At 50.1% G+C, this 19,067-nt stretch overlaps 1 protein-coding gene across 2 annotated transcripts in view; it reads right to left on the reverse strand.

Annotated features, from left to right (window-relative positions):
* Window positions 1-943: 943 nt before the first annotated feature.
* The window catches only part of INTS4 (integrator complex subunit 4), a 34,489-nt gene continuing 16,365 nt past the window's right edge, over window positions 944-19,067 (reverse strand). For both annotated transcript variants that reach the window (XM_044450167.1, XM_044450166.1), the window contains exons 13-23: window positions 17,845-17,960; window positions 16,836-16,969; window positions 15,879-16,036; window positions 14,363-14,456; window positions 11,632-11,712; window positions 9,875-10,005; window positions 8,674-8,733; window positions 7,233-7,392; window positions 4,986-5,129; window positions 3,901-4,021; window positions 944-2,656 (exon numbers count right to left, since the gene is read on the reverse strand). In XM_044450167.1, coding sequence (XP_044306102.1) covers window positions 2,463-2,656; window positions 3,901-4,021; window positions 4,986-5,129; window positions 7,233-7,392; window positions 8,674-8,733; window positions 9,875-10,005; window positions 11,632-11,712; window positions 14,363-14,456; window positions 15,879-16,036; window positions 16,836-16,969; window positions 17,845-17,960 — 1,393 coding nt within the window. In that variant the 3' untranslated portion in view covers window positions 944-2,462. The remainder of the gene's footprint in view (window positions 2,657-3,900; window positions 4,022-4,985; window positions 5,130-7,232; window positions 7,393-8,673; window positions 8,734-9,874; window positions 10,006-11,631; window positions 11,713-14,362; window positions 14,457-15,878; window positions 16,037-16,835; window positions 16,970-17,844; window positions 17,961-19,067) is intronic.

A 19,067-nucleotide genomic window follows, 5' to 3' on the forward strand; every position in this document is an offset into this window, starting at 1 on the left:
ACTTCCACAAACCAGCCTCCTCCAACCTGGTGCCCTCCAGAGGTACTGGACTCCAGGACCCATCTTCCAGCAAGCATGCAAGACTGGGAAGGAGGAGCACTCCAGAGCCAGCGACTCTAGAGGATGCCGGGTTGGGGAAGGCTGCCGCAGAGCTAGGCAGGCCTGGTCCCTGGGACTGACTTGCTCACCCGTCTTAACGGTGAGGAAGGGCCTAACAGGAGCTGGTGGCCGGGCCTGGCGGTGTCTCCCCCGGTCCCCCTGCCCCGTGTCAGCCCAGAGGAATGGCAGGGCTTGGTGTGCAGTGTTCTGATTAGGCCCCTCACCCAGGCTGGCTACTTGAGGGTCTCGAAACCGCCCAGGTTTGAATTTGGGTGATCCAAGCAATGAATGCCTGCAGTCTCACCCCAGAAGACGGGCTCCTCTCACACTGCGGGGCACAATACCCCCTGGATGAAGTGCAGAGAAAACAGCCCCTCTTCCTCCTGCTCCTTTATCGATTGCGCCCGCCCATGAGAGCGAGCCGTGGCTGCCTCAGACAGCCCAGAGCTGCCCTGGCAAACTCTGTCAGCACACAGAGCCGTTTTCCGGGCACGGAGCCAGGAATGCTCATCCCAGTGACTGCCAAGCTAATGCACCTCGGCAGATGTTGCTTATCTCCATGCGGCAGGGTGTGTGGGAGGAGCAGGCAACAAGCAGCGTGATGGGAGGGGGCCTCTCACGCCCCGGAGTCAAGGTCTGTTCTCTCCATGTTGCCCCCCTCCTTCCAAAACAATGGCAGATTGCCCTGTCCAAAGCCCCGGTCCACCCACTCTGGAGCGTGTCAAGTTCTGCCTGCAATCTCGGTCATGCCGAGTGGTCCCGCTCGAGCACCGCCAATCAAGAAAACACCCCACAGCTCTCCTCTCTCTCCACACACAAGGTGAATTTCAGGGGACGAATGAAATGTGTTTTCCTCCCACTATTTTATTGCAGAAAATGTACGATTTAAAATGTGTTTTCGTGGGCAAGCTCTCCGAGGTTTGCCGAATGAAAACACGCCCCTTCCTCCAAGACATGCTGGGTTCTGTATCAGATAAAAGGTCACTACTGCCACCAGTCCGCAAACGGTGGCAGCGGATGGCCCTGCCCAAATACAAAAATGCACATCCTTGCTCAGGAGAGCCCCTGTGAATCCTCAAAGAGATGCTGAGACACCACTCTGGAGATGTGCTAAGAGGCCCTTTCTGGACAGGCGTTTTCCAGCAAGGGCAACCCAAACAGCCAGGCAGCCCCAGCTGCTGCCCACAATGCATCTGGAAGTCATTCTCAGCAGGTCTTTGTTCAGGGCCTAAGAAACTCACGGAGGGCACACTCCAGATGTGGCTGTGCACAGGGACCAAACACACACGAAGCAAGCATCAGGCACAACTCCGACAGAGCTGCGCTGTTTGACTCCAGCTAGAATAGAGAGAAATGCATTTCCAGCTCCTTTTATGTCAGAACTCTAAATCAGGGAGGGAAACATTGCGGCTCTCCAGCTGTGTGGACCAGGGGTGGCGACAGCCACTGTCGGCCCATCAAGTTCAAAAACAAGGCCAGCAGAACTTGTGGGATCCACTAAGCTAAAAAAGCGGCCCCACCGGCCCTTGCGCTGTGTCCGTCGCCCAAAGGGGCCAGCAAGGCACTTGGTCCGCCAAGGGGCAGGTTGTGCGACCTCGGGTGCCTCTAGGGAACAGGAATTCTTCAAGCCCCAGACCACACAGGACACTCTGCTGTTGTGTCTGATCTGGGGCCAGAAGTAACAGCACAGAGATGACTGCCTGGGTGGAGCAGCTTGGCCACTGCACAGTGCAATCTTGGGTGCCCTCCAAACATTTAAAACCAAACTTCGCAGCGTCCCTTTGGCCACGAAGGCTGGAGAATCTGGCACCTGGCAGCCGACCACCTGGAGGAAAGGGCCCACGGACTGCCAGCACTGGTGCCCCAGCTGGCTTCCCCTCCCAACCTCAGGCAAACAGAAGAATTTGGAGAGTGCTGCTCGTGTTTTGCTCCCTTCCCGGGAGCATCTTGGTCCTGCTCAGGCGACGGAGCAGCCTTCATGTGGAAGGCGCCAGCCTGACAGCTGATTCCGCCCCAAGGATTTCCACTTGTGCTAGTCATTAGCATCACACCATTCTCGGAGAAAACAGCCCAAGTTTCAGAGAGGGGAGAGCCGTGGGTTTGCCCCACTCTGGTCTCATACCAGCCTTCCCCGACCCGGCACCCTCAGCATGGGCCAGACTGCAAATTTCATCGTTCCCAGCCAAGAGATCTGGAGGACGCCGGCGCCAGGGGAGGCTGGGGAGGAATGAGGGGAGTTGGCAGTCCGGCCCATTTACAGCGCACAGGCTGAGGAAGGCAGATCTGTGAGATCACGCCTGGGACACAAGCCCCATCGGTTACGAACGTGTCTCGGCTCTCCTGCGGGCAATGAAATGTCAGCTTCACCGCCTGCCGAGCTTCGGCATGATGTAAACTTTGACGGGTTTGCTGAAAGGGATGGTTCCTTCGATGCCGTTCTCGGACGGCGGGAGGAGCTCCGTGCTGTCCGCCCAGGTGGGCCGCAAAACCCTCGCGGATGCTTTGTTTCTGTCCGAACTGTACGCCAGTAACAGCTGCACTTCAACTTGGCAAGGCTCTGCAGGTGAGCAGGGGGGTGAGAAAAGAAAACAAAACCAAACTTTACCACGAGTAGACCGCCAAATCCCCACAACCCAAGGAGGCAGAAAACGAAGGCCAACAAGGGGTGCTGACCATCTAGCCCATGGGGACATGCAATGGCGGTACAGCAGCTTTCCAGGCGGTTTTGTTTTGGAGGCCAACCACTCAGACAGCTTACAATTCTTCCTTGTTTTTCTGGCCATAATTGACAGCTGTCCCCTGGCTCTGTCATGCCCATCCCCCATCCCCCAGTTCCTCTTCAGAAGGGTTCTGGTTCTTATGGTTTTATGAACACCTCGCTTTCTACTCCCTTCTCCCATAATCCCCGCCTCCCCTTCTCAGCTCTTCAGTCTCCTCCACCTCCTCATCATCTGAATCAGGACTTATTCCCACCTCCCTCTGAGGAAGACCTAAGGAGTCCCATCCCCACAACGATGCTGCTGCTAAGACTAATGATCATGACCGTAAGCGCGTACATCTCTGGCCATCAGACTTCATGGCTCTTTGCCACTGCTCTGGAATCTGCTACTTTAAAATGTTATCACAGATAACACAATTCTTTTGGTGGATTAAGAAGAATAGATGTAGCCCTGCAGGATCTCTCTCTCTCTCTCTCACACACACACACACACACACACCTTTCATGTGAGTGGTTTAAATTATCTTTGCTCTGCTTTGCTTGTTTTTTATAAGCACATTGCTCGTTGACCTAACAACGGCTGAGCTGGCAGCAGCAAACTTAATACCCTCTGTAAGAAATGGAAACTTTTCTCCAGCACTAAATGTGCAGAGGTGTCTGGAGACTGGCACCTGAGCAACAAGCCATCTATTTATGCCTTTTCCGGCTACTTGGCACATTGACTGGTGGTGTCCTCGCCTTTATTCTCCTGCAGAAAGAACCCATGGAGTCCCCAAGGGGGTGGAAATTACTCAAGTGACATCTACCCTGTGTACACTTTTCCCTGTCAAACAAAAGATGTTCCAAAGCCAACACCTTCCTCACTGTAATGATACATGTTCGTGTCCTGCTTTGTGTTGTGTTGTGTTGTGTTGTGGGGAACTCCTTTTGGTGTGACATGGATGAGTACTTAAGGAGCCACATGGTACTGTAATGAAAGGCAGGGCTATTCTGGACTGTGACTTAGTTAATACAGGTGACCTTCTGTATCTTGTTTAGAGAGTGCACTGTGTAAGACTACGAACACCAAGCATTACACTCACCTGTCCAGGCAGTGTGTGAGAGGTAAACCTGAGTGATTAATCGGTGCCTTCCTGGACCAGGATTTCTAAAGTCGGCTGGCTTTGGATGGATCACCTGGGCTTGACCGTCAGGATATAGCACCTGAGAGAGAGAAAGGGACTTTGTCAGCACTGGTGGGTGGCCAGCCGCAATGTGGGGCCGATGGTGGTACTCATTCTGCTGGAATGGACCAAGGCAGGAACCTGGGGGTGGCGAGGGCGAGAGCACAAAGGGTGGCAGGGGTCTTTGCTTCTCTTGCAGAGCGGCATGTTAGACAATCCTTGTCACCCTCAGTGCAAGTGCTCTGCTGGCTTTGGATGACACAAGAATCCACGGTAGTTCAAACGGCACCCAGAACAAGCCACGGGTCCTCAGTGGGGCTCCCCCCACCCGCCCAGTCAGCCAACCTGCAGGAAGTGGTCTTTGTTTGGATGACCCAACAGCCTGCCATGGCTGGTTAGCCGTGACGGGTTGTCATGTTGAGCAAGCCAACTCATCTCCCAGTACAGGATGCTGAGGAGAGACAAAGAGATGCTGTTTTCATCAGGCTGCTGCCATCATGCGTGGCTTGCAAATGACAGACATCGGGTTGACCAGCGCTGGGCAGAAAATCCTGGGTGAGCTTTGGTCTCCCCAGTGAAGTAATGCATATGTTCTTATCACCTCTGGTGACTCTGCCAAATGAGGTAAGGTGGGTGGCTATTAAGGATAGGGTCTCTTCGGTTGTGGCTCCCTGACAGTGGTACGCAAGTCCCAGAGAAGCTCACCCGGTGTCAATATTGTGATCTTTTTTGGTGCCAGGAAACTGTTTTATTCTCTCAGGCTTGCTGGGCCTTTCGTGGTGTTTTTGTTTTTAAATGTTACCATGTTACAAATCTTTGTATCACCATCGGCCGTCGCACCAATTTTATTACACTGTTTTCAACTTTTAAAAGGTTTTTCTACTATGGTTAATCATATTGCATTTCGTGGTTTTTAATTTTTGTTCGTTGCTCAGAGCGCGTCATCTACTAGATGAGTGGCAGAGAAATGTGAGAAGTTAACAAATCCGTTCTTATCCCACCACCTGAACTTTAACGGTGCTCTGTGGATCCCGCACATGTTCCAGAGTTGCATCAATGTCCAAAGCAACAACTAAGCCTGATGTGAAACGCAGAGGGTTGTCCGATTCTCCTCTTGGCTCAATAATGGTGGCAGTTGCTCTGTGGATCTGATGAAGGAAAGAGAAAAATCAACACCCTCCTTGTGAAAACCTGACTACCCACACAAATAATTTTCAGTGTGTTTTCTTTCCTTCCCCCACTCAGTTTTTAGGGACTTGAAAATGCGCACTGCTTTTGTGCGTTGCAGGCTACGCTGACTCTCTGGAAAGCTCGCTCAGATGTGGCCCAAGCGGTGAAAACCACAGTGAAATTGGAGGGCCTCTCAAAGACACACTATTGAGACAGGTTTCCCCCAGTGCAGAACTGCACCACTCTGTTTTGCTGTTTCTGCAGGGCTCTTTGGGTGCAGGCCTGTGCTGCTGATCCATGCAAGGCTCCACATGTGGAGACTTAAGTGCATCCTTTGCTGGCAACCACCACGTCCGTCCTCAGCCTGCCTGCCTGGTTTCTAGATAAAGAGCTGGCAAGAGGAAGAGGCAGGACACAGGCTGGAATTACCGTGACTCTGCAGTCCAGCCTCCTCACCCCACAGAGCACCCCCTTTCTCCCTCCCCAAGGCTGATCTGCAACCTCAGCGATGGACGGCAGCCCAGGCAGTTCTCTCTGGGCCAGCTGTGATGGGGTGTGGCAGGAGCACATGGTCCGATCGCCAAGGCTGGAGGATCTCAGAGCTGAATAATCCCATGGCCTCCCAGATGATGGCAGGGGGCTTAGCATTGTGCCCGAAATGTAGTTCTAATCTATATTGTTTCTATATTGGCTTTTATATTGTATTTTTATGAATTTCTTAGGTAAGACATTTAGAGGTTTTATGATATTAAGGGGCAAATGAGGAATTTAAATAAATAAAATAAATATTTCAAGCGCGAACGCTTCAAGCAGGGCAAAATTTAGAAATATAACATACAATGGACTTGGTTTGGATGATCTTATCTGCCCTAATAACTAGCCAAGAGATGAACAAGCATTTTGCCCACATGAGCAGCCCCTTCGCTTTTCCCTTTGCAGCCTGAATAATCAAAATAGGAAGTCTCCAGTTAAACACAGTTTCCTCTTTCATCCAAACTGGATGGATGATGGTTACCAATTTTGGAACAAACCATGATATTAAACCTGGGTTTGAAGTTGGTTTAATATACTAGCTTATTCCAAACCTAGGAACCATGGTTTTCTAGGTCAGGTAAAGCATAGAACCACGGTTAACTCAGCCTTTCTGAATCGATTGCTTCTCCCAAGAAGGGAGGACCAAGGAGCAGTATGCATGGGCAAAGCTCTTGTTCTTATTTGTTTATTAAACTGAGACATGAACAGCTGGAACAGCTATGGAGGCCAAAAGAGACCGCATTAGCTTGTTTTCAGAGTAAAACTAAAAGATTTTAACCCACTTAAAGGGGTCCAAAAGCCTTCAAAATGGCCCTGGTGAATGCTAACTTTAAATATGCATGTATATTACAGTCGTATTACAGTTATGAGCACAGTGGGACAGCAAGAGCCTGTGCACTGCCCACCACTGCATGTGGATCCCTATAAATCAATGTGTATTTAACAAAACCCTTTAAAAGCAGCTGTCAAAAAGCACAACACAACCAAGATCTCCTGGGAGAATAACAAAAAGTTGATGAGAAGCCAACCATGTCTGAGGTAAGTGTCATGTACACAAATCCTGAGCGCTTGTGTGAAGTCACGATAGCTACAGTGACAGAATGGGGCCAGAGAAGAGGCAGGGTATCAGCACATTTGGGGGATCTCAAGGTTTGCTGAAGCCTTCATGGGAATCAACCTAAGCAGTGGGGAAGACAAGGGCGGGGGGCACCCTGCAAAGCCACCTGTGAGAATTGAGCATGCCAAGAGGCCACCAAAAGGTGAGCACCTGTTAGGGACAAAGGAATGGTGTTTTTGAAAGAAGGCATGGCTGGCTGGCTGAATCAAGGTGTGCCACACTGCAGCAATCAGGGTTCCATTAACTGTGTGGTAAGTTGGACCTAATGACAACACACAGCTACTACAGGCAAGGAAGTAAGTAATGGACTCCAGGTGAGGGCGAGCAGGTGCCCAATGCACAACCTATGGTTTAGTTGTGCATCTGAATTGAGACGAAGTCACAGAGAATGCTTTCTAGTTCAAGGATTGCCCATTTGCGGGATATTCACCTTCTCCGGGAGAGGGAGGCGAAGGAACGTACTCTGCCGCAGGGTGGCCTGAAGGATTTTCACCACTTCTGTTGATTTGGAGGTGACCAGCCTGGGCATCAGGTCAAGCAGTTTGTCCAGAAAACTGTCCTGCATGTGAGGGAGCTCAGCAATGAAGCATCTGTGGAGGAGGAAGCAAATGCAGAGGCTGAGAGTGCAGGCCAAGTCACTTACTCCAAGTAGATGCGCTGGTGCAGGTTTAGACCGAAAAGGGCTCACCGTTCCCAGCATGCCCCAGTCAGCAGAGCTGGGAATTGTGGGCCTTTTTTCTGCTTAAATGTGCACAGGACTGCAGCCTTTCCCACTCGGGAGACAATCCAGGGTACCCAGTTGTAAGCCAATCTACTCAGGGGCATGTATCCCGAAGCAGAACCCTAATAGTCACTAGCCAGGATCGGGGGCAGACGGCACCAACTGTTCAGCTGTACTCTGGGATGTATCTTGGGGCGTGGGTAGTAAGTGGGGATACCAGGTCATACATTCCCCACATCCCCAGGAAAATCGAGCAGCTCTCGGAAGACAGCAGAACACATTGCTTGCAAGCACAGAATTTGTAGGCCTTCCAAAAAGCTGAAAGTCCAGGGTTGGATCTAAGACTAGTCATCTGCTAACGCCAAATATCCTGCAATCCAACCAGATATTTTGCAATAAAATTGCCACCATTCCCAGCCAGTATGGCTAACAGTCAGCGACTGAAGGCAGGGGCTTGCCTACTTCTATTGTGGTGGAATGGATTTCCCCTTGCACTAGAACCCTTCAGTTGCACCCCAAATCTGCAAATTTGGATTAGGAGAGGATGGGGGCGGGGCTCTGGAGCAGGTGGGGGACACACACACATGGAGGCAAGGACAGGGAAATCCTCCTGCACCACTGGAGGTTGTGCTGCGCAAGAGGAGTTCCACTCATGCAGCTCTTGGCTCCAACCCTAAAACTTCCATGGATAAGAGACCAAAATACCATGGATAAGGATGCTTACAAAATTACCAACGGGCCTCCTTTGTGTTCTTTCTCTCTCTGTGGCAGGTCCAGGTATGGACCGTTATGCTTTTAAAACCTTCCCCAAGCAGAGCAAGTCCCCACAGAGAGAACAGATGGCAGCAAATAGGCATCAGGGCTGTACCACTTCCATGTGCAGGTGGGGACTCGCGTGATGGAATGCTCCTCTCTGAACGAAGAAAACCCACACATGAGCAGCACTAGCATGTCAGATCAAAGATCAGGTTCAGACCCAAGGACAAGTTTTATATGTGCAGGAATAAATATTCATCTTTAGAGTACCATTCAGCCACGTGAGTCCCCACCTGAAGCAGTACAGCACAGACACTGGCCCAGCACCTTATCCGATGACAAGGAAGGGGCGCACCTCCCCAGGCTGAGGAAACCCCAACGCAAGGAAACATACCTCTGGAAAGAGTCCACTTCTTGCAAGAATTTTTCACACATTCCAAAGAAAGGTTCTACACTGTAATGAAGACATAGTCCCATGTTATGTCTGGGTGCATGCAGGCATTTATGCATGTATATTCATGCTGCGTCAATTTATTGCATTTATAAACCATTTATTCCTAGAACTGAAGCTCTCGGAGTAACATATGTCATCAAATCTAACAAAACTAATAATAAGATCAGTGGTACAACTGGTTTACAACTTGTTTTAAAAGCAACAGCAAGAATTCAAAAACTGAAAGTGATAAATCGCCAAAAAGGTAATGTTTTACTTTGTTTATTACTGTATATTTGTATCCCACCATTTTTCCTTCCCAGGAACTCAAGGTGCCTGGCATAATTTTCTTCCTCCTCTTAATCTTCACCTCACAACAACCCTGTGAGTTAGGTTGGGCTAAGAATCCGTGACTGGCCCAAAGGCACCCAGCTGGTTCCACGGTTGAGCAGGGACTTGAACCCAGATCGCCCAAGTCCCAGTCCCACACTCTTAACCACTACATTAAGAAAGATGATTTTAAAACATAGCATTAAATTGCAAACATATGAACCGTGAGAGTTGTTTTGTATTATTGTACTGTTTCATTTTGTTTTCCTTTGTGTATTTATTGTCAATGTTTTAAATAGTACATAATTTGTGTTAATAAGTTGTGCTGTTATGAACAGCTGTTAGAAATCAAAATGAAAAAAAAGCACAAGATCACCCAAACCCCATATTGTTAAAAATAAAGCAAGCAGCAGTTCAAAATCCACATGAAAGACCTCAGAGAATTAAGAAAAAAGTGTCTGCAATTAATTAAACATTGCAATTAATTTCCCAGACAAAAGCACAGACACTTCACACCCAGAGCTCAAGCCTAAAGGAAGCTAGTTAGCTTACTACACACAAGGAATCCCCCAGTACCGGAGCTACGAACTCATTTGCAGGCCTCCGGCAAAGCATGTACTTCCAACCTCAGCACCTGGCCTGCAACGGAGGGCAACCCCCATCCTTGGGCTAGTCGCCAATCTTAACTTTACTGGCATATCATGCTAGCAGTTCCCCAAATACCCCGTACTTTTGGAACTTCCACCTCCCTTGGCCAACAACACCGCTTTATCTTTCACATGTTGTATTTCAGCAAGGGCCAGACATTCCGAGTCTTGCATAAAGTCCTCACCCTTTAGTGGTCCGCACCGTTACGATAAGTTGCAATGCCTTCGCCTGCAGTCTCATGTGGTGGATGGTGACCACCTGCCGGTGTTCTAGGCTGCTGTACATGAACTCCATCTTGTATGTTTCTTCCATAATCTAGGCAAAGAGAAGCACCACATTCTCAGACCTGGCAGATTTCCCCCTGGGCTTCTACTGGAAAAAAGTCTGTAGGACAGGTTCAAACATGCTGATAAAATGCAGCAACCTCAGGAGATCCATATTAGCATCATACATCTGCCCTGGTGAAGATAACTTGCAGAAAGTTAAGAGTAAGCAAGCCTTTTAATTCTTCCCTTTTGACAATCTGTAACTAAGAAGCTATAAGCAGAACCAAAAGAGGGAGGTGGTTGAGGCCCCATCGGGGAAGGTATTCAAGGATAGACTGGACATGCACATGGTGGGCATGTCGTGAGCGGAGCCGGGGGTCAGACTAGATGGCCCAGGAGGCCCCTTCTGACTCGCTTTCTTTTGATGTTGCTATACGCATGCATTTGTGCAAGCCCTGGGTTTGCCTGCAGTTCATGGGGCTGAAGGAGCAGTGCCACAGAACGGTTAACAGTCTGGATCTTCAGCTCACAACCACCCAATGTATTGTTTTTGCGTGAGCTGAAGAACAAGATGCTGGGTCCTCCCAGTCCATGTACAAAAGCCAGCAAGACCTGCAGCTAATCAACTGAGGGGACGGGGCAGCATCCTGCACCACAGGGGGCGGCTGCAGGATTGCACGGCGCGCTGCCTGGCACGCAGCTCCCCCTGCTCCTCGCTGCCTCCTCCTGGCACCTGAGCCCTCTCCTCTGCCTAATGACGGAGCCGACCCTTCTTCAATGTGCGCCTGCCCATCTTGTGTAGGGATTAGGCACAAGAACTGTTTGAGCAGGAAGGGAAGCAGGGAGTACTGGACACTCCCAGGGCAGCTCCGTTCGGTACATCATGCAAACACGCCATGTGGCCTGCCCAGCCACCCTCCATTATCTTACATAATATATCTTAGTTTTGCAAGTGAGGCCGAGCTGGCCACCAAACACACCCCCTCATTCCCTGAGGATACTGTTCACCTGCATTTCTTTCCTGAGATTTCTCTACATGGCGCACATAGACTGTGAGATGCGCTACCATAAGCCTGTGCTGCCACTTGTCATGAAAGCTACTCAGCAGCTGAATTCTGGGCCCAGTTCAACATTCTGTGGGTTTTCTGTGCTGTTGCAGGACCTATAGGTAAGGTGATTCTTATGCTAAATGACTGTGGCGAGCCATTCATCTCTCACTGCTGGGCACCGTTTCCCCAGATTCATCCCAGTTCCTGTACTGCCAAAATAAATCTGCTAAATAGTTCTCAAACCAAGGGGGAGGGGGGTGATCTCCTAGGAAAAGCACCCGTTAAATTTTTGATATTTGGAAGATTAAATTGCATTTTTCTTGACATCTCTCGTAACAGACTGGCGGTGAGCCAACAGCTTCCAACAGACACTGACAAATTCTTCAGGGCCAATCTTGGAATTCCTGGGGGATTCATTTACAGGCTGACTTCATAACTATTTCGTCTCTCCTTGTTAGCTCCGGGCTCCGTGGTTCTAACGGCTGGAGGGTTATTTATTTTCCTGTCATCTGCAGAGCAGGAGCTGATAATGGATGAAAGTAAACTCGCCTCCCCACTAGAGCTCAGACAGTTTTCTCAGAGGTCAAGATGTGCTCTTCTCTCGTCACCCTCCTCCCCAGCTTTACCTGTTTTGCTGCAGCTAATGCCAGGGCGTTCTGCTTCAAGTACAGGGGGACTGCCACATTCCACAGCTTCTCCTGGAGAGCCTGCAAGAGAGAGCAGCTCAGCACAAATCAAAAAGGCACTATCATCCAGGGCATTCTGGCTCAGGACACAGGGAAAAGGCTTCGATTATTACCTTCCCCTTCAGAAGATTGAGAGCAGCACTGCAGGAACAGGCAAAGGGCCAACATGTCCCATTTGCCTGTGGCAACCCACTAGACGCCCCCAAGAAACCCACAAGCAGCACACAAGAGAAGTAACCTGCTGCCACTATTGTTTCCCAGTGGCTGGTTTTAAAAGTCACCCTGCTTCTGATGCTGGGAGGCAATTTTAATTAATCATTTGTTTTAAATTACCCCTCCAAAAATTGCCAACCTTGGCAGCTATTTAGCTAGCTTCCTCTTAGCTTGCAAACAAATGAAACAGCACTTCAGAGTGGTTTCCTGTTGAAGTTTGGTAGAAACCCCCCTTTTAAACAGTGGGAACCCTGTAATCTGCACAGCACCTTAGGTGCGGCAGCGATAGCCCCTGGGCCCCGAGCAGTTAGCCAACCCTGCTTTCAGACAACCGCCTCCAAGCTGGCACCCTCAGCTGAGAAGGCAGGAAGGGTTCCGAAAATGGTCCTGGGGACCAAGCAAGTATGTGCAGGACAAATCTACCCCTCAGGTACCCTACCCTTTAACACTCCAAATAGGCTGGGGCCAATGGCAGGAGAGCCATTTCTTCATCTTTACTTAATGCTTCAATTGAGTTTTGGATTTAGTTGCTGCATCTTGTTTTTGGTTTACTCCAAAGCAACTGACATAACTGAAGAGACAAAATACAGCAGAACAGAGGAAGACGTTTTGCTCATTCTCCGAGTTTCCAATGTACAGGAGCACTCTGTTCCTTTACATTCAGCTAAGCACGGAGTTCGGCGAAGGCTTGATAAGCATCCAATTCCCAGCAACACTCTTCGGGAAACGAACTAAATTAGCTGCGCATCCCCTAACGCTGAAGTGAATGGGGCATTCCATCATCAGGCGAAGCTATGCACGAACGCTTGTCCTGCTGTGACACTTCTGCCCTGTGGTACCCAAAGAAGTGGCAAGACCAGACAAATATCTCCATCGACTTACCGACACGTCTCCAAAACCAAATTTTATGGATGGTGTACCCAGCTTACAGCATTAAGGGGGAGATGCCGAAGGGAGATAGCTTTTTCTGCAAAGCCAGCAACAGCCAGAGCTCCAGAAGCTGCTGAGCCAGCTCCTGGCTAATGCACCGAATCCCAATTCTGGTTAGCTAATCTATTTTCTGTGAGCCCCAAACTTCCCGTGCTGTCATCAGGCAGTAACAAATGGGCAATTTCACACTGAGCAAATGGAAGGGGACTTCCTCCTCCAAAGGACAAAGCGTGCACTCCGTTTTCACTGGCTTTGAATCACGTGCGCGTTACTCACTCACCGTCCGACTTTCAGGGACTAGCTTTGGAGGCAGACTGTCACAATGGTTACAGACTCACCTGCAGGGTCAAGTTCAAAGAATAGCATTGGGCGAGTATTTTTTGGCCCACTGGCAATTGGCATATGGGGTTCTGCAGGGTACCGTTTTGCCCCCAGTGGCGCTGACTTTCTGGGAGCGGTCATCGGGGGATTTGGAGCCGCATCCTGTCAGCACACTGATGATGCGCAGCTCTGTCTCGCTGGGACAACTGAAACAGGGGAGGCTGAGCAAGGGCTGGATCCGTGCCTGGACTCAGTGACGGGCTGGATGAGGGCCAGTGAACCGAACCTGCATCCCTGAGGGGAGGGGGGCAGTCCCCGAGCTTGGGAGACGAGCTGACTGCCTCTTCCGGACGGGTTGCACCCTCTCTGAGAAATCAGGCTCATTCTCTGGGGGGGGGGCTCCTTGATGCACCGCTGTTGCTGGAGTCCCAGTGCCTGCAGGAGCTGGGCAAGCCTTTCAGCATCTCCAGCTGGTCTGCCAGCTCAGTGGCTCCCGGACGGAGGCCGCCTGGCCGCAGCGACGCAGGCGCTGGTGACCTCAGGACTGGGCTGCTGCGCTGCACCGAGTGCGGGCGGCCCTTAGGGCCGCTGCGGAAGCCGGAGCTCTTGCAGGAGGCAGCGGCTCGGCTGTTGTCCGGAGCTGCCTCTTTGCAGCACGCGATTCCCTGGCTGAAGGAACTCCGCTGGCTGCCTGTTCCCTGCCAGGTCAGGCTTAATATCCGGCACTAGTGTACAAGCCCTGAACACCTTGGGGCCAGCGTACATGAGAGCGCGCCTTCTTCCTCACCAACCTGCCCAGGTATTGGTTCACCAGATGGGATGCTCCTGGTGGCTCTGCATGGGCCTTTGCCCCGAACGGAGTCCACCAGGAAAGCAGCCTGCTGTGATAGCTCCATTCCTGTGGAATTCCCTGCCTCTGGATGTCAGGCCAGATCCAACACTGTGAGAGTTCTGGTTCTGGCTGAAGACTTTTTTGTTTCAGAAAGGTTTTCTTGGATGTCCGCCCTCAGTTTTAATGTTACCAAATTTTAAATGCAGTATTTTTATTCTTTTATCTTGCCCACCATTCCAGATTCTGTCTAGATATGGAGTGGTAAACAAATGTTGCATATAAATGCATGAATAAATACGTGCAGAAGCATCTCTCCCTAAGAGACATAAAAAATGCAGTAATGAGGCCCAGGTAGGTGTCCAGAAGAAGGCACACCTTAATGAGAAGCAGCTGGCATCGCAGGTAAGCTGCCGAGAAGTCAGCCATCCCAGCCAAGTCGGACTGCAGCTCCCCAAACCTCTGGAGGTCCCTTGGTCAAAGAAAAGGGGTGAGGAGAAAGAAGAGAAATGGTTAGATACTGAGAGAAGGCTAAACACATAGAAACATAGGAACAGAGCGAGTCAGAAGGGGTCTCCCGGGCCATCTAGTCTGACCCCCGGCTCCAGCCGGCTCCGCTCACGACATGCGGAGGGACAGGCTGCCACTGCATGGCGGAGCATATGCTTAGCATGGAACAGGTCCCACATTCATCACTGGGATCTTGCAGGAACCCTGTCTGACTCGCTGGACAACTGCTGCCAGTCAGTGTCAATAATGCTGGTTAAACAGACTCAAAGGTCCTACTCAATCTAGGGCAGCCTCTTATCTTCTGAGAATATGCTTCCGTGAGTTCATACCCCTCCAGCAGTACTGGCTGATATACCCCCAAAAAAGCATCACAGGCTGAAGTGGGTTGCAAGCCAGGCAGCTTCCAGACAAGACTTGTATGGTGCCATTGCTCTGCCTCATCGGCAGAATTTTATTGTGGGGGTCCGGACATTGTCACCTTCAACTAGTACCACACCTGCCTTTTCCCAGCAGTTCTCCTGACTTTTGCTGTGGAAAATCTGCAAGGAAAGAAGACAGAGCAGCAGCACAAAGCTTGCTCACTGGTAGCACAAATCGACCACCCCTGGAATGACTGGGAGAGCCTGACCTGCATCTTTTCAGGTGAGAGTTTGATTCAAGGCTGTGCTCAGGCCAAGAGGCCACAGCCACCCAGAAAAAATGGCCAACTCAGCTGAGAGGAAGGCAACCGCTAAAAGCTGCAATTTGCAGGGGCCAGGGATTAAATATAGCATATTCTGCCCTAATTGGCTAGCAAAGGCTTCCAACCGCTAGCTTGGCACAGGGAGGCATCTATGAGTGAGGATAAAACGTACGCTGAATCTGCCGCCTATCCATGTTTTGACAGGGGGGCTCAAACTGCAAACCAAAGGGCAGGGTGCTTCCAGTGCGACCGATCAAACAGCACCATGCAGCTATTAACTGGTTATTTGCTGCTGTTAAGACAGAAGCCAGAAGGAGTGCTGAGAAACACAGGAGGGCTACAAGTAGAAGGCAAAGCCACCTCTGTGACTCATAAAATTCAGTGAATAAAGCAATGCAATTGTCATCTCAAAATACCCCAGGAAGCCTCTTCCAAAAGCAGGAGGCCTTTCCAGCACTATACCAGAATTAGTATGTATCATACCACAAAAAGTGAGACCTCAAAGTAGAGATCGCAAGGTTTGTGCAACACATTAGGGGCCCAGGTTGAGGCCCAAAGCACACTGCTAATAAAGTCCCGGGTAGCAGGTGTGGTACTTCAGGCCCAAGGGAACTTGCAAAGAGAAAGGCACACAGAATCACACTGGTCGCTCCAAACTGGGAAAAGATCATTGCACCCTCCTCAGTTTGAGAAAATGCTCACCGAATCGTAAGCTCAAGGAGCTCCTGAGTAGCCTGCGGGTCGAGGTGCTGAAGACTGAAAACTCTTTCGAGGCTCTGTTGCAGAAACTCCTGGGAAGGGTCTTCCTGGAGTGCAAGACTGGAAGACATGGGTGAAGATACCAGCTTCTTCCCAGGCAGCTAGACGAAAATTAGAAGGGGGATGAAAAGTCAAGTTCAGCAGATTGTACCCATCAGACTGATGCTTCTGGCATCGTGCTTTTTAAGAAAACATTTTCTGTCTGCAGCCCACTCACAGATTCTGCACTTCGGCAACTGTTCTCCAGGACAGAATCAAGAAGAAGCCACCTCCCATCAGGTATTAGGAAAAGCTTCTGCTTGGGCTTGAAGTTAGAAAAGCTTGGCTTCCTGGGCAGGTCCAGGGGCCTGGAAATTCTCGACACGGGGAGGCAAGTTAAGTGGTCCAAGCAACCCGAGAACTGCAGTTTTGCCCTTGTCCGAGTCTACATGCAATTGAGTGGAATGGAAATATTGGGATGACAATCTGAGCTGGGGCTTGGGGTTAGGAAAACAGGGCTCCACGCCCAGCTGCTGGGACTGGAAATCAACACGAGTGGGCAACCAGACGCAGCAGTCACACAGCAGGCAGGGAGAGACGGACTTCAGAAGTCTATCTGCATGCTATGGAATTCCCTAGGGCTGCTGGGGCATTGACAATCTTCCGGTTAGGGTTCAGGTTAGGAAACCTTGGCAGCCTGAGCATGTCCAGGTGCCCGGACATTCCCAAGCTGGAGCAGGTAATTTGAGCAGTCCAAGCAAACAACCTAAAATGGAGCTGCATTTTTCCACTTGTCTGAACATACATGCAGTACGACAGGCTGGAACTACTGGAATGAAAAGCTCAACTCCGGGTGAGGAAAAGGGGCTGGTCACACAGATTCCCCACAAAGAGTTACTCCAACACCAATGCCTAACTTACTCTCAAGGGAGGAACAAGGTGGGAGAGACTGTCACGCAGGTAAACATAGTGCCGAAAGGTATGGTCTGAGAACAGCGCCAGCATCGTTGGACTGGATTTGGCTGCGTTGAAGATGAGAACTAAGACGGCAATATCTGTTTTTCCACAGGTTAAGGGAAACTAAGAGCCCTAAATTATAAACTAAGCGTCTGCATGGGTAGAGAACAAGCTCATAGAGGTGAAGCAACCATGACAATAGAAGAAAGTAGAATGAAGGCACCTAAAAAAAGTGTTTGAAATAGGCAGTTAGCCACTTGTAAAAGTAATACCGGAAAAGATGTTTTGCCCAAGAGGTCCCAAGCAAAGGCTAAATAGTATTTTAAAAATCAGAGATCGCACAAGATGGAATTGTGCTACAGAATATTGAGATAATGCTACCACACATCCTACAGAGGAAGGGTTGATGACTGGGCAGTCCAGACCAATCTCCAGCTTCAGAGACTCTGACATCAGACTGGCCAAAAAAAACAGAACTGCTATAATACTCAAGAAAGAGCACATTTAGCCTGAAAATAAGTCAATTTCGCCACTTTCCAGTCTCCAAAGCAGTTTGCCACTGAATGTTAGCACGAAACCACTCCTCGTTAGCTCCATGCTGCCCGCCCCTGCAGTAGAGGGTCGCTTCCAGTCTGTCCCCAAACCTTGCACTCGAACCATTGTTTGATTTTTCAGACATGTGTCAGACAAAGCTTGACTTAGAGCTGTTTGTCTGCTTCTACTTTCTGTCTGCTTACCTCTTTAGTTTTCAAGCAGTGCGGCCACCAGAATTAGAGCACCAGCTTTATAGCTGGTTCATCAGTTTAGCTAGTGCACCAGCATAAACCATGATTCACAAGCTCCTTTCAATCCAAGGTCCCCATGCTGGTTTTCTACAAATCAGGGTCCTTAACCAGGGTTTGCCGTGGCCACGAAATCCAACCTGAACATTATGCAGAACATACAGAGGAGGGGAAGGAAGGACAGAGGATACAAGCTGGGTCATCCATGTCAGGTTCTGGGGTGTCAAAAAAGGGGTGAGTCCCCAGCAGTTCCGGCACAAGTGGAAGCACCAGCGTAGGATGCCTGTCTCCCAGGAACTTTAAACACCTACGAGACACAGAGGCAAAGTGGTGAGCATGAAAACCCTTCCAGAGCCCCTTTTCATAATCGCCCAAGCAAAACGACCATGGACAATGTCAAGACAAAACAGCTGAATGACCCTGGAAAATGTTCGTGGGCAGAACCCACTGGGGCTCTTATGCCGCTTGCAATTCCCTTCCACTGCACCACTTCCCTCCCATGAATGGAGCCCACCATGTATGCGGGGGGGGGGGGGTGTCTCGCTCTTTTTAGGGGAAGCCCAAAACATTTCTGGAAAATGGCAGCTCACAGAACTTGCATTAAGAAGCCCCAGAAGCACTGGACCACTGTTGTGCAAGCAGCAGGAGCCATTTGCACAACCAAATAGGTGGGGTGTGAAAGAACCGTCAGGCACATCAGCACCAGTTGGATTCCACCCCAGGTGTGCCAGTTGCTTGGAAACCTGGGTGGAAAGGTGCTGTTGCACTCCTATTCCGCTTGCGAGAGCCCATGGGCACCAGGTTGGCCATTCCGTGACTGGGCTCAGTCATGGGCCCAGTGCTCTTTGAAGTTTTTATTAACAATTTGGATGAAGAAGTGCTAGGAAGGACTATTGGATCTGCAGATGACACAAAACTGGGTGGGACAGCTAATACCACGGAAAAGTAAAGACGATTCAAGGCACTCTTGGTAGGTAGGAGCCCTGGGCCGAAAACAAGAGAATGAAATTCAGTAGGGAAAAATGCCAAGTTCTTCACCCAGGAAAAGGGAGCCAAATGCACTGTGACAAAATGGGGGATTCTTGGCTCAACAGCAAGTGAGAAGGATCTTGGCGTAGTTGTAGATCACAACTAGCAGACGCCTTGGCATATAATCAGTTAAGCAAAGGTTCATCAAGCGCAAAGGGACAAGACGTGGTGAAAGGGCCACACAGATGAATCCAAGTGTGGGACCTGAGTGGGATTTAAGCATGGGCTTTTTATTGAATTTCTGATCCCAAATCTCAAGAAGGTGCCAAACAGGGAGGACATCACAGAGTCCATTTTCCCAGCAGATCCTGGTAAACCCCTCCAACATACTGGACAACCACACCCCCCCCCCCAGCTTTGTAGAAACTTCCAGGCGTCAAGATAG

The sequence above is a fragment of the Varanus komodoensis genome, unplaced genomic scaffold (assembly GCF_004798865.1).
Source record: "Varanus komodoensis strain SLA01 unplaced genomic scaffold, ASM479886v1 scaffold63, whole genome shotgun sequence".
NCBI classification, from domain to species: domain Eukaryota; kingdom Metazoa; phylum Chordata; class Lepidosauria; order Squamata; family Varanidae; genus Varanus; species Varanus komodoensis.